At 36.8% G+C, this 15,057-nt stretch overlaps 1 protein-coding gene across 3 annotated transcripts; it reads right to left on the reverse strand.

The window, feature by feature from the left end:
• Positions 1-1,330: 1,330 nt before the first annotated feature.
• On the reverse strand, positions 1,331-12,526 carry LOC120088744. Of its 3 annotated transcripts, none has more exons than XM_039046180.1 (9): positions 11,710-12,526; positions 10,755-11,278; positions 10,211-10,261; positions 10,031-10,138; positions 2,413-2,508; positions 2,051-2,149; positions 1,902-1,961; positions 1,704-1,809; positions 1,331-1,520 (listed from the first exon to the last, which is right to left on the reverse strand). In XM_039046180.1, the coding sequence occupies exons 1-8, from the start codon at positions 12,206-12,208 to the stop codon at positions 1,744-1,746; spliced, it is 1,503 nt and encodes a 500-aa protein (XP_038902108.1). In that variant the 5' UTR covers positions 12,209-12,526; the 3' UTR covers positions 1,331-1,520; positions 1,704-1,743. The 3 variants fall into 3 exon arrangements, with proteins under 3 accessions (XP_038902108.1, XP_038902107.1, XP_038902106.1); XM_039046179.1 differs by having other exon boundaries at positions 1,331-1,525; XM_039046178.1 differs by having other exon boundaries at positions 1,450-1,809; positions 11,710-12,525.
• Positions 12,527-15,057: the final 2,531 nt, after the last annotated feature.

Raw genomic sequence — 15,057 nt, forward strand, 5'->3', positions numbered from 1 at the left:
ATAGTTTTTTTTGTTGTATGTTACATACTTTTCAACTGCATACATATTTTTCGTGTAAATATTTTTAACACTCATTTGATATACGAATTCATTACATATAGATATTACACTGAATGCAGATAAAATAATATTTTTTATATAATCAATAACCCTACAACATACTTTAACAATCATCAGTTTTATAATAGTTGGAAGTGGTTGTCGAAGTTGATTATCGGAGATGATTTTTGTTGGAATTTGTAGTCGGGGGTGGTTGTTGAAGCCTGAATTGGTCACATGAAGGTGTATTGGAGTTTGCTTATTGAAGTTTGTCATTGGAGGTGGTTTTCGAATCCCAAAGTTGGACAGGCGAAAGTGGTTGCCGAAGTTGATCATCGAAGATGATTTTAGCTGGAGAATGTAGTCAGTGGTGACTATTGGAACCTGAAGTTAGTCGCACGAAGGTTGTCGGAACTCGGAGTTGATTGCCAAAGTTGTCATCAAAGGTGGTTGTTGAAGTTCGGATTTCATCGTCGGAATTGTCATAAAAAATAGTTGTCAGAGCCCGAAATTGGTGGGCAAAATTGTCATCGAAAGTGGTTGTCGAAGACCGAAGTTGGTCGCTAGTGTTTTCATCGGAGGCGGTTGTCAAAGCCCGAAGTTAGTTCTCCGAATGTGACCGTGACCGATGGGTAGAGCCATTGAAAACATGGAAAGAAGGGAGAGTTGGGGTGAGTTGGTAAAATATACCAACTCAACTCCACCAACATTTAATATTGGTGGGCCAAACCATGAAACTCAACTCATGTTGGTGAGCCAAATATCCCCTTTTGGTATATAGCAAACCAAACAAACTTGTATAAACACTTTTGAAAAAGAGTTAGCTAACACTAAAATTTTTATCAACAGTGTTTAAACGAAAATGTTTTTTTTTTCTTTTTTGAAAAACTTGACCTATATCGTTTCATTCCCTCTATAAAAGCATGGTCAAGTTCTAACTTCAACATAATCCATTCAATCTTCTCTCCTTTTCTTTATCTTCCTCTTTCCCTTTTCGCTATGAAACTACAAGAATTCAAGAACTTAAGTCTCATATTTTTCTCCCCCTTATTTTCATCCATGCATGCGTGGATAATTTTTCTTTAAAAAGAATTTATACATAGTTTATTGATGAGTTATACTAATTTCAGTATTAATACGAGTCCAGTGTCCCGAGATTATCAAAATCAAAAAGTTAACCTGATGGATTATTAAAAACTCAATAAAATAGACTCACAATGCTGAATTAAAAAGGGTAAAAACGAAAACAAAACAAGGAATCCAAAAGAAAAAAAAAATAAATGAAGATAAGTCAGTAAACAATGGCCTATACCGAACATGATACTACAACAATTGATTAAAAAGGTTCAACCAGAGCGCCTATCCACAATGCATGTTTTTACACACTCATAAAGAAGAGAGGATAGAATCAGGAGCGCTGAAAATGATGTTCTATTGATTATTGACGTAATAAGAGATTGACCACCTTACTTCAACAGCATCTGTCCTACAGATTCATTGTAAAATGATGCCCTTGAGTTTTAGAAGGGAGATGATCAAAACTTTAACAGAAGTTACAACCATGATTTTCTTAAATACCAAAATTCCTTTTTATACATCTACTTGAGAATCAGCACCTTTTGAGTTAGAAAGAAAAAGGAGAGGGAAAAAAAAAAAAAGACAACCTGAGAAAGTATGGGGAAGAAGGAAAAAGTAAACCTCCTATCATAGCAAGTACTTCTCAACAACAGTCCGCCCAAACTTTTCTTGAATATCCTTTGGAGTCTCGATCTGGAAAATACGACGTATAATAAAAATGTAACTAGAATGTTCTTTGAGGAATTGGAATATATATTAACAATGTTAATTCAATGGCTACTTACTGCATTCAGAGCTTTGAAAAGGGCCCTCAAAGTGTTGAGGGGGTTTCTCGACCCAACAACCTGTTATTTGAACTCAAGTTAGAGGCAGTGGAGTGAAGAGAAAATACATTTTCTGTTAACCTCCACAATAAAGGACAGGAATAAATTACCTTAGATTTGACATTTTTGAAACCAGCCAGATTCAAAACAGTTTGAACAGTTTTCCCTGCTTTCATGCCTGTGGTAGTTGGTGCTGGCCAAAGATATACCTTAACAGACAACAAAAACATAGAGATTTAAGAAAGGAACCATAAGTTTTTATCGCATGAAAGATATGCAAAAAGTCTTTATTGTTGGACCGACTGGACATGGATCATCCAAAACTAGAACAAGAGACCATTGTCATCCAGTGGACTCGTCCACCAAGGTTATTTTTCCTCTGGTGTTTTACAGGGCAGGACCCCTTAATCCGTGATAAGAGAGCGAAGGAACTTTTGATGCAGAGAGAAGAGAATTATAAATGTTTGAATACCTTTGTTTTCTTGTATGCCGTCTGTACTGCATGTGCAATTGTGTGTTCCTCATGGCGTTCCACATAATGAAGATTTTGGAAACATTTCTCATATGCCTGCTTAATAGCATCGAATAAATATACAAATTAATAATGTAAGCTGAAAATTATAAGTACAATGCACACTGATACCAAGGCTGTTTGATTTAGATAGAGAGATATTCATAACAATGAAACTATTATAGTTTCTAAAATTTATACTAATAATCAAAATATCTTACTTTCCCAACATCATAAGCACTAGAAACTTGGATTTGGTCGAGGAAGAAATATTCATTGTAGTAAATGAATTGCAGATGTTTTTATCCAACAAAATAAGATGAATGCATGAGGGTGATGGAAGACCCATGGAAAACCAAGATAAGTAAATAAAGAAAGTGGTCTGCAACCCAATTCAGAGAATCATCCACTTACATTCAACCATCCCAGATCACCAAGGAAAAAAAAGAATCATCTTATGATAGGAGTTCGAGTTCTTGAACATGAATATTGATTGCCTATTGAAACTCCACGCCAGATTAGAGCCTCTACGTCCCTTATTCTTTAGCAATTGTGCAAGGAGTTGGGCATGTGGAGGGGGATCGTTTTGGTGCATTGTTAATTTGTGGGACTTGAGGAAAGTGATAGTCCTTTTAAAAGGTTATTTATATTGTAATCTTCTTCATTGATATTGCAATACAGTTATCTTTGTATTTTATGTTGTGTCTTAAACTTGGGATCCTAACAGTATCCTATTGCGTCTTTGCAACCAAGTAACAAAATTTTCATAATCATGACTCCCAAGTTCACTCTCGAGCCACTGATTGTGTAGAATATTTTTCTACTTGAATCTCCATAGAAAAAATAAGGTGGCAGATGGATCTTAAATTAACATAATTTATAGTCCATTACAAATAAGAATTGATTAAACTAGATAAGTGGCAAGGGGGACTCAATGCACAAATCTGCATCAAACAATCACAAAGGTGATTCTCTCCCACTTGTGCAAGGAAAAAAAACGATTCAAAGAGACAGTTAAATGAGATTATGTATCCTTCCGTCAAACAATCACGTTCCCCTAATTCTTTCCAGAGTGATTTTAATTGGTTTCAGTGGACTCAAAGAATTGATCTCTGGCTGTCCCAGCTTTAGGTTTGACTAATGATTACACATGCCCAAGTGTCAACATTCATCAGACGTAAACAACAAGAGCTGAAATTCTTTTCTTAAATGCTGATAAATCACCAATTGATCTAAAAACTTAAGCTTACGAGTGAAGGTAAGTTTAATATTATATCATCTAACACTCTCCTCACTTATGGGCTTAAAATATAAAGAAGACCCAACTAGTGGAAATCAATATTAATTGGGGAGGAAATAACATTGTAGGGATTTGAACACAAAATCTCCTGCATCACTTACTCTAATACCATATTAAATCACTGATTGACCCAGAAGTATAAACTTATGGGTGAATGTAAATTTAATATTATATCATCTAACACAAAATCATGCAAGGCACTTGACCTATTCTCTGATTTCAAGATCTCATAAAAGTCTCCTCTAAAATTCAATGTCAACCATGCTTTCAGGATCCAAAATGTCATCTGCGCTCTTCAAGAAATAGAAACCTTTATCAAAACTATCAGAACAATGTTTCATGTCCTCCAAGATGTGCGTGTCCTTTCATTCCATAGGGAGCAGAGGAGAGCCCTACAAAAGTTGAGCCAAAGAAAGTAGCTATTGATCCCCTTTTCTTTAGGAGTTTTTCTGGGGTTGGCTTTTTTAACGCACTTGAATTCTTTCATCTTTGTCTCAATGAAAGCAATTGTTTCTATTTTTTTTAAAAAAAAAAATTGAGCCAAAAAAATATCTTTTCCTTCTTCAAAGGGTTGACGAGAATTAAAGATAATAGATCATATATTTCCCCTGATACATCAAGAGACCACCTAAATGCCTTTAGTTTTTGTGGGTGTATGAGTCGGGTTGTACGCATCTGAACTATGCTCATGCTCATAGAACAACCACTTCATACTATTACATTTAGTTGCTAAAGAAACTCACAGAATATTAAATAGGTGAGTGGTTACCAAGCCCCTCACATTTTTCATGACCCTTAATGACCATTGACCCATGTTAGTTGGCTCTAATTCATTGAATTTTCAAGGAGATATTCAAACTAGGAGATAGTACCCACAAGCTTTGAAATTAGTGTCTAGTGGAGTGGTAGCGATTTGCAGAGCAGCTGCCAGAAATTCTTAAAAGCATATTTGCTGCAGATAACTTGCTTCCACAATGTATACTCGCCCATCAAAAAGCACAACCATCTGGTTAGCAGTATCGTAGAACATAGTTATGTTTTCTTGTGTTCCCTAAGCCCTCTAGAAGGTAAAGGTCAAGACAAAAAATTTTATTCCAAACAAGCTACTGCCACCTTGAAGAGCTGGCCTTTCCCATAAAAGGTCCTTTATAAAAAAAAAATTTCTTATCTTTTTTGTCATAAAAATAAAAAGTGAAACACTGAGAGAATATTGGAATGGAAAAAAACCAATTTCCCATTGCCCGGCTAACACATTACACATTGATCCACTATATTATAGAAAAGATATTTCTTGACTTCCAAATGGCCTTTGCGGGTGTATCTCAGCTTCCGTGCTCGAATAAGAGGTGCCATATATAGCAATAATCTATCTTCTCCATAATGCATATTTTTCAGCCTCATTCCTCTTCTTCAATGTAAAGAGAGCCCCAACCCACCCACATTGACTTTGTTCCAGCTGACAAGATGTCTGCCCGAGCCATCTTCCTTCTCTTTTCACATAAAATCTTTGTAAAGTTTTTCAATAGTTTGAGGCGCTAGTAAGAAGTAAGGAGGTCACTCAAAGTAGCTTGAATAAGGAAATGAGATATTAGATCACCTTGTCTAATGTCTCTAATAGCCCAGGCTATCCCACAAGGACGATCATTGACAATAACAAAATAGTTTGATGTAGAAACTTTCTTGCATGGCAGAATATGACACTAAACGATATTGTAATGATCCAAAATAGGACGTGGATGGAAAGTGTTCTTAATTATGGCATTTCTACGATTCTGTAATGATCAATTGATGGAACTTGGGCAGAACGTATTCTCTGAATCAACTGATCTTCTCCCAATTGGTTGGACTGTATGTTCAACAATTTACTTCACGGGCAGTCCAACTGGTAATCCACTTTCGTATCCATGTTCGATATCCCCTCGATCATAAGAACTCAAGTAGTCTTTATGTAGTAGTGATGTAATAGGATTTGGGTAATTACATCTAATGAATACAAGAGAAGGCTTCTCTATTTAGAGAATTAAATATGGGATAGAGTAACTAATCTTGAATGTACTCAATTACCCAAATCCTATTGCATCAAGTAGTCAATTTGAGGCATTTCTCCTTCAAAGGAGGCCCGGGAAATAAAGAGCTATGCTATTAACCCAAGGAAAAAACTTGGAATTAGGAAGGTGATCCACCCGATGAAAAGAAAAAAAAAAAAAACTCCATAGAACAAGAAAAATATCTGCACAGCAGAATTCAATATTGAACGATGGCACATGCATCTTAAAGCCAAGGCATTCATATTGGAGCTCTATAACGTAAGTGATAGCAGAAAAGATATGTATTCTGGGTCTAGAACAGAGGTTTAGGCTACACAGTGCTCCCAAGCTCATGCTACCTCTTTAAGAGAAGGAAAAGTTGTGTTGCCTCCTTATGTAGTGTATGAGAGACTGCCTTCCTTCCACCTCTCTTTATCACCCTTCCTTCTTGTAGCATGTCATCTTGAATCGTCAAATGTTTAGCAAATCAATCGTAATTAGTCTGAGTGTTCAAGAGTTATCTCTCGATCCCCTTTTTGATCTTTGGTTAACTAGAGTAGCACATAGGAGCGCACTTCTGTTTTCCTCAACCTATACAAAAGTGTTGTAATAAATAGAGATCTCCAACCAATTGTTTTCTTTTCCTATAACTTCATTTTGTTCCAAAGATCTAATCTCATCAGATCTCACAAGCTCCGGCAAAGGGGAAGGAAGGTATGGGTGATTTGGGAATAATAGTTATCATCACCATATTCCCAACCCAAAAGGACCCTCCCTGTCGTGCGTCCTTTTGGCTCTTCATGAAGTTAGTTCACATCCAAACATCTAATAGGGGAACAGGGCAACACCCATAAAGCTCCAACGAAAAGGGCGAGTGAGTGGTTTGATTTCATGCACTGCCCTCGCATCCCTAGGGCATATGACAAAGGCCATTGTCATTTGGAAGGAAAAGCCCACCTTGTTAACAATTGAAGAGACAGATTTCGAGTGAGCAAGTTGCTTCTCTAGAGAAAGATAAGCTGGTTAGACAGAAAACAAGACAAAGGAGCATTTTCTGTGTACAACCCCGTGAAATGATTTCAAGAATGGAACTATGCCTTGTTTTGGTGGCTACCACCCTATGGAAGAAATGAGTATTCAAATCACCTTCGTTATGCCAAGTTATGTTGCATTTTTTTTGTCTCCAAAGAACTTCTTTAGCACTATGGAAGAGTAATTGGGATTTTAGGCTTTTAAGTTGGATTTGGTGGGTGGGAATGCCTTATCCTGTTTCAATTACTGAGCATCACAATTTCAGCCAAAATATGGTTATTTTGTGTTTTCACACCCAAAAGTAGTTTTGTCCCATAGTTTGAGAATCTCTTTTAAACCTTTACGGTTTTGTATGAGTTTATGGCTCAGTTAGCCTTAGCTTAAAGTGGGGTATTCTTCCACCAATACCCAATCATAGGCAAGATATCAGAAAATTGAAGCCACATATTCCCAAAACAAAAGGGAACCCCCAACGGAAAGAAGAATGGAGTAATGATTAGAAGTGGGTCTGGCAATCCTCTTTGCTATAGAGAAACCAAATTTATGTAGGACATTTTTTGTGAGCAAGTCTGTCAGTGATGGTGACATTGGGGTAGTGCCTATAACTAGACCATGTATAGAGGTCATGACCCTACACATGACCTTGATAAAGGGCTAAGAGGTCATGAGTCCAATTCAGGGTGGCCACTTACCTATGATTTAATATCTTACGAGTTTTCTTGACACCTAAATGTTGTAGGGTTAGGCAGGTTGTCCCGTGAGATTAGTCGAGGTGTGCGTAAGCTGAACCGAACACTCACAAAAAAAAAAATTAAAAAAAAAAAAAAAGAAGAAGAAGAAGAAGAACTAGACCATATATAAGGAAGGGCACATCGTGAGACCAATCAGATTTATGAATCCGTTAAAATGCTTCATGTTTGGCATTTGGGGCTTGCCACAAGACTTTTCACAAGGCTTGCAAGAGACGTTAATACCACCACAATGAAGCCAAAATTCAAAACAAAGAGATTGTAAATCTGTGTGTTCCTCCAACCAATAATGAGGGTAATCCTTGGAGCAAGATGACCCATAGAAGTCGGACAACAAGAAAAAGAAACGGTCAGCAAGGGAAAAGTAAATGGCAATAGAGAAAACACCTTTTAATAACCTCCCTTGAAGTGCAGGAAGACACATTCCAAATGATGACAATACCTCCCAATCCCAATGCACCTGTAGCTTCGAGAGTAGTCTAACCAATGCGCCTATAGCTTTGAAGCAACTTAATGGTGACCCTATCCACAAACTGAAGCTTTGTTTGTTGTAATTACCAAAATGGGGCTATGCTTTAAAAGAAGGTTTTTTTCACGAGCACGTGCTTTTGCGAAACATCCAAACCTTGTCATTCTATGACATGAGGATCATACATGGGAGGTCAACCCATCATCACAAGGAGACTTATCGTAATTGATAGATGAAACAAGCCCATCTAATTCCTTAATGCACTTTGCTTGTTTATTGGCAGATTTGTAAGTATTGCCATGATACATAATTTGTTTTCCATTGCCCAAGGAAGTATACAATACAGGTAGTAAGAAGAGTCTAAGATGCTTTTGTTGTGTCAGTTTCGCTTTTCTTCCCATAAGGTCATCCCTACCACTATGTTTTATAGAGTGTTATCAAGTAAGGGGGGAGGAGGAACAGAAAAGGGTATTGGAGGAGCCATGGAGATGGGCAAAGAGGACTGATGTAGAGATTTTCAAGGTCAAATAGATCGGGCTATGCTAAGGTTGTGAATTTAGTCCCTGGGATGAATTCGTTTTTTTTTTTTTTTTTTGTGTTAAAAATGGTTATAGTTAAGTTTTCGGAGGAGAGAGAGTCAGTTTATGTCAGGCTAAGATGCATGGACACTTTAGTTTGGCTAGTGTGTCCGTCTCAGACACTTGTTGGACACATATCAGACACTTGGTAGTGTCATAAATGTGCTAGACATGCATAGAACACTTGTTGAGTAAACTAAAAAAACACATATATAACAATGATAATAACTTTTAAGTGTGAAATACATCAAACTAAATTTTTTAAGCATATAAATATGTGAACCCATTTACTTTGAAATTTCTTTTGGTATAAAAAATTATATATATTTTTCAAATGTATATTTTATAAACATGTCCTTATCGTGTCGTGTCCTAGATTTTAAAAATATGGTGTGTCACCGTGTCCATGTTGTGTCGTATCGTATCTGTATCTATGCTTCTTAGGAGTCAGGTATGGAAGTAAGATAAAGACCCGCTGGGCAAAAGTATGGGGTCATGGGGTATGGATTGAATGAGTCAATAGCAAGGGTGGATTTGGGCTTAGGTAGTTCAGTCAACGCAATAGGATTTGGGCTAAAGCACTTCGAGTTGTCAGTGGGCCCACCAAGTGATTTATTCCTAAAGCCAAATACCACCTTACGAATTTCCTCTAAAATGAAACAAGCTTCCATCTCTTCCCTCTCCCTTTCTGAGATGGGACACCAGTCTAAACAGTCTTGGACACAGTCTAGGAACACACTAGAGAGGCATTTCAGTCTAGAGAAAAATGAAATAACCTCCTCCTCAATCTCCCTTTGCTCCACGACTACTCCTTCCTTTCTAAGAGTAATCAAGTTCTTTTTTCTCCTACCTCTCGCCATACTATAAAAAGGAGCTTTCATCCCCCTCATTCGCCCACTTGACCTTTGACTTCTGCCTCAAACTAATGCCCCCCTCCAAATTAAGATTTCAAATTCACTTTTCAATGCAACTCTCCCATTTCTCAAGGCCCTCGACAAAATCCCTTCCTCTTCCACTCTATCTTTTGTAATTGTTATTTGATAGGAACTTTTGTCACCCATTTAATCATATCAATAGAAGGTTTTTGTTTCCTTTTTATAATAATAATAATACTAATTCAGAGTATAAAAATATTTCTATAAATTTTTGTTTCTCACACTTTCGCATTACCACATATTCAATTTCTATCTCATTTACATAGATCAATCTACGTGTTTCCATCCATTGACAATTTGATTTTAGTTAAAACCTAGCTAAATATTTTCAAAGCAACTCAATCAAAACACCCTCATAGAACACCTTAAAACTTAATTCAATTTGTAGCATTCTAGAACTCAAACTTTAAGCATTTTATCAAATTCTCAAATTTCAATAAAACTAAACGAAGAAATAAAGGAATATACTGAATAGTACAAGCAACATGCCTTTTGTAAAGCAATTGGTATTGCCGGTCCTTTGGCTGTTGCATAACCAACAATGCCATGATAGTTCCCACAAGCCAAGAGAGCAGTGTATTTGACAACTTTTCCACCCTATATCAAAAAAAGTGTATAATCATCGAACACTATTTATTTGAAGAGGAATTTAGAAAGGTGGTTGCATACCTTTGTAACTTTACAAGTTCTGTTCACATCAATTAATTTCACATCAAATCCCTGCCATCATTATGTAACAATTGAAGTTACTATTTATATTAAAAAATGAAATATTAACTTTTTTTTTTCTTTTTTGATAAAAGACAAACTTAAGAATACAAGGGCATCCGAAAAAAAATCAAGTCCACAAAAAGGACCACCCAAGAGGAAGGGTCTCTAATCTAAAAAATATGACCTAATGAATAATTATAAAAAGAACTTATCACTAACGCCCAAAACATTTAACATTTCCTAAACTATAATTATAAAAGAAGGATAAAGATAAATAGAGACAATGGAATATTATATTGCATGCTCTTTTCAAGAAAATAACAATTAAAGTTGTGAATTTCACCCGCATTACCAGACAATAAAATGCACCACATTTGCATCTATGTTCAACCTATCTGTGATAAAAGTATCCCCAAATTTTTAGATTATAAATACTTCCAAGAACAATCGGTTGCTCCCAACTAAAAGTAAAAGGCACAAACAAGATGATGGAGTGACATACTTTTCGATAAAGAGGCCTTCTCTTCTTCTCAGTTAAAGAATTTCTCTCCTCTGCAAGATCTCGGATTTCTTCTTCTAGAACCTTTCCTTTCTTTCCAAAGGTATGATCCAGCTCTGCTAGCTTCTCTTCGAGTTTCTTATCTATAGCATTAAGCTTCTCCAGTAGTATATCATCCCTTTCTTTCATGTCATCAAACTCTTCCTCGTCGTCATCATCAGCCCTTTGTATGGTTTGCCTCTCTTTTTCAAATCCTGATTGTTCCGTGAGATCATCTGAGGGACCTACTTGTCCATGTTGAATGACTCCATAGTTGGCAGGATTATTTGGGTCATAAGCTTCCTTCCACTCCACTATTCTCATAGCCCTATTTAACTTTTGCTGAAGAATGAACTTTTCCTTGCCCTCTGCTACTTTCAAGCGGTTCATTAATTCACCAATTACCCGATATTCAGGACGAAGCCGGAAGTGTTTTTGCTCAAACCTGTCGATTTTACTCATCCATTTGAAAGCATCATCGATATTTTCTGTCAAAAACATGTTGAAGATGTTGGCAGACTTTAACACAAGTCCAAAATGTTGAAAAAAACGAAAAAGATGGTTCGATGAATTTTCTTTTGATTAAGATGGAGAGAAAGAGAAGACATCTTCCAATGTTACGATCGAATAATGGCATCAATAACTGCTGGACTCTTGCAACATTTCAATACATATGTTCATGTTTCGTTGCATGCAATAGATAAGATTATTAGAAGTTTAACCGATATGTTAGTCTATTGCACCAAGTATCAAATAAAGGAAAAACAAAAATTTGAGGAAAACAAAAGTTTGAGGATGCCAGTAGCATTATATTTGAAGTCCTACAAGATTTGGATCAAGATGCATTACCAAAACCCACCCAGACACTAAGAAATAAAAACAAGTAAGAAATGAAGGCCTTCTCCAAAAATGGTCATACCAGTTGCAGTGAAGTTCTTCAGCAATTCCTCGTGTCTCTTGAATTTCCTCTCAAAGTCATCAAACCTCTTTTTGACGGATTCTGGACTAAACCTTTCATCGTCTTCATCACTATCAGAATCAGTGGGCTCTTCATACGCGTTCAAGTCCCCAGTGTCCTTTAACTTTTCCTTCTCGAGCTTCTCTATCAATGGCCCAACTCCCATGTAATCCTCTCCATCTTCATCGTCAATATCCTTGGTATCAATACCAGCCCTTAACCTCTGCTCCCTTTCTCTCTGCTTCTCCTTCTCCACCTCAGCGAGAAGATCTTGCACAACTCTAGCTGAAGCAGTGGAGTAACACCGCGTCGCCGAAATTTTAGGTATTTCCTCAAATGGGAAACGTAGGAAACAGGAGTTTTTCCAGGAAATATGAAGTGGGGTTTTGATGGGGTTTTGGTGCACGACCTGGTTGAGAAGGAGACGCGACCAAGAAAATGCTTGCGACTTGTTCACCATTTCTTTGAGTCTAAACTTCAATCACACATCTAAACCGTTTCAAATGCATAAAATGTACAAACCATTCAATTCAATCGCATTCTTTTCCCCAAAAACGACATTACGTTGTTGGTGTGGTGGCGTGCCGGCGGCCGGCGACGGCAGCAGCTGAAAGAGAGAAAGATAGAAAACAATGGACAAAGGGTTGATGTGTGTGGGTGGCGCTGGGAAGCAATGTAGATACTGAAAGGAGAGAATAAAACTGTCGATGGGGCGTGCGGCTGCGGCAAAGATGGGAAGGGAGAACTCACGGTAAAAGAAATATGGATAGGGAAAGAAAGAGGGAGTTAAGTGTAGGATTTCATTTTATTTGGTTTTCGTTTATTTTTTTATTTGGTGGGGTTGGGATTTGATATCTATTTCATCCTTGAGTTCCAAAATATGCACCTAAATCCACTGTGGCTTGAGTTGAGTTGGATTTTTAATTCAATTTAATATTTGATCCACCAATTTCACAAGTCGGTGTTAAATAATTTAACTCCACTAACTTTAACAGTATTCATTATTGAAGTTTGTATATTAATCGATGAACTCCATCTTTTCATCTTTCTCTCGCCCTCCTCCAATGTTTCCACTGACTCCACATGTCGGCCACTACCAACAACCAACTCTCGTGACAATTATCGCCAACGACATGCTCTAACACCACCTTCAGTGGCCAACTTCGACATTCACTCCCGTGACCACTTTAACACCTAACTCTGGCAACAACCACCATCAGACATGCTTCAACAATCACCTCCTATGGCCAAACTCCAATAACCACCTATGATGACAGTCATCTAGAGATGTCCACGGGACGGGACGGGGCCGAGGATGCCATTCCCCATCCCCGTGAAATTTTTCACGTGGATCGGGACAAAGATTCCTCGCAGGGAATTCGCGAGGATCGGGTTCCCCGCGGGAAATTTTTCCCTGTTACCTTTTTTTTTGTAAAAAGTTAATTAATTTAAATCACTAAATGTGAGCAAATTTTAATTAAATAATTAACCTTATCACTAAATTGTTTATTATGGTTAGTTTTATATGAAAATTTGAATTTAAAGATAAATTACTCAAATTTTGGCCTAAAAAAGCTAATTAATTTTTTTAGTAGAAAGAAATAAATATAAATCAAATTATTCACATATATAATCTAAATTTAAACATTCAATTTAAACATATCATTATGTTTCCCAATAAATAATCAAATTTGAACTTTAAATGTAATATTTATATAATAATAATAATAACATAACATTAGATAACTATACTAAATAAATATGTAAAGCTAATCGGGGCAAGGACGGGGAACGGCGGGGTCGGGCTTGAGATGAGAAAATACATTCCCGTCCCCGTCCCTGTTTAGCTCACGGAAAAAAAAATTTCCCCCACTCCCTCCCTCATTCCCCGCCTAATCGAGGGAATCCCCGCCCCGTGGGGAAATTGGACATCTCTACCACCACCTATAGTGACTACCTCCGACGAAGACAACCTTCAACAATTATCTCTAGTGACCACCTTCGACATCCAACTCCATGCAACTACTATCTCCAGCGACCAACTTTGTGTTAGAGTTGGTGCCCTAAATCTTGTGAGTCTCGTAGTTTATACTTTTTCATACACGAATTATTTATTTGATAAAATAAGAGTTATTTTCTTCAATGTTTAGTTTGCATTAACCCAATCTAATAAACTAAAATCCAATGTTATTTTTTGTAACTTAAATATGTATGTGGTTGACATAATACTGGATCATGTTCAAGTAATAACCTAAATGGTTTGTAGTATATAGATAAGGTCAGGTGTCTTATCCTTGTAACACTACGAATACGAACCACTTTGTAATTGTTACAATAGTTGTAAAGTGTGATAAACGACGTGTTACAATAGTTGTAAAATGTTATAAAAAATGTGACCCTAATCGTTCATGTGGAGACATGTGAATAGAGGTATCCTGTACAAAGAGTTTGTATAGGAACGGACCGCAAAATGACTAATATCTCTTTATAACGCCACTACTTGAAGAGATTAACATTTCAATAGGATAACCATCGGTGACTTGCCCTTAATCTTGAATGAGTTGTGAACTTATGTCTATAAGGGCGATCCTTTGATATTAAGTGAGAGTGGCCAGATTCGCCGACTCAATAATCCTACCATTTTGGGGATTTGTCCGAGTGTTGGGAATGTCCTAAAGCTCACAGTTCGTAATATATGAAACATATTCTAGTTTTCAATAAAAGTATTATTGAAATTTCATTATGTAATAAAATCCAATAAACGAACTCATGGCTATAGTATGAATACTTTAACTTTATATAGAGATATAAAAGAGGATCAAGTTTTAGTATGTAGCCTAAAATTTCTATAAGTATATAGATGAGATTGGGTATCTCATCCTGGGGACACTATGGATGCGTCCCACTTTGTATACTGATACAAACGATTGTGATCCTGAAATCATTCATGTGGAGACTGCGAGTAGGGGCATCCTATGCAAAAGACGTTTGCATAAGACCAGACCACGAAATAGTCACTTTTCTTTATAACAACCGTTTACTGTTAAAACTAACTATTTCAATTCGATGACCTAGGGTAACTCGATTTTAATCTTGATCTAACTATGAACTACTGTTTATTCAGGACTATCCTTTGATCTGCATAGATAAGAGTAATTCAACAGCACAGCTAAATAAGTCTCCCATTTTGGTGATAAAACCAGATAAATAGCTGGGGACATAGTCCTGCAAGAAGGAATTCACTCCTATTTTATTTAAGGTTAGTAGATAGGTTGTTCTCTTAAGTATTGATTCCTGGTCTTGAACAAA

This window comes from Benincasa hispida, chromosome 10, assembly GCF_009727055.1.
Source record: "Benincasa hispida cultivar B227 chromosome 10, ASM972705v1, whole genome shotgun sequence".
NCBI lineage: Eukaryota > Viridiplantae > Streptophyta > Magnoliopsida > Cucurbitales > Cucurbitaceae > Benincasa > Benincasa hispida.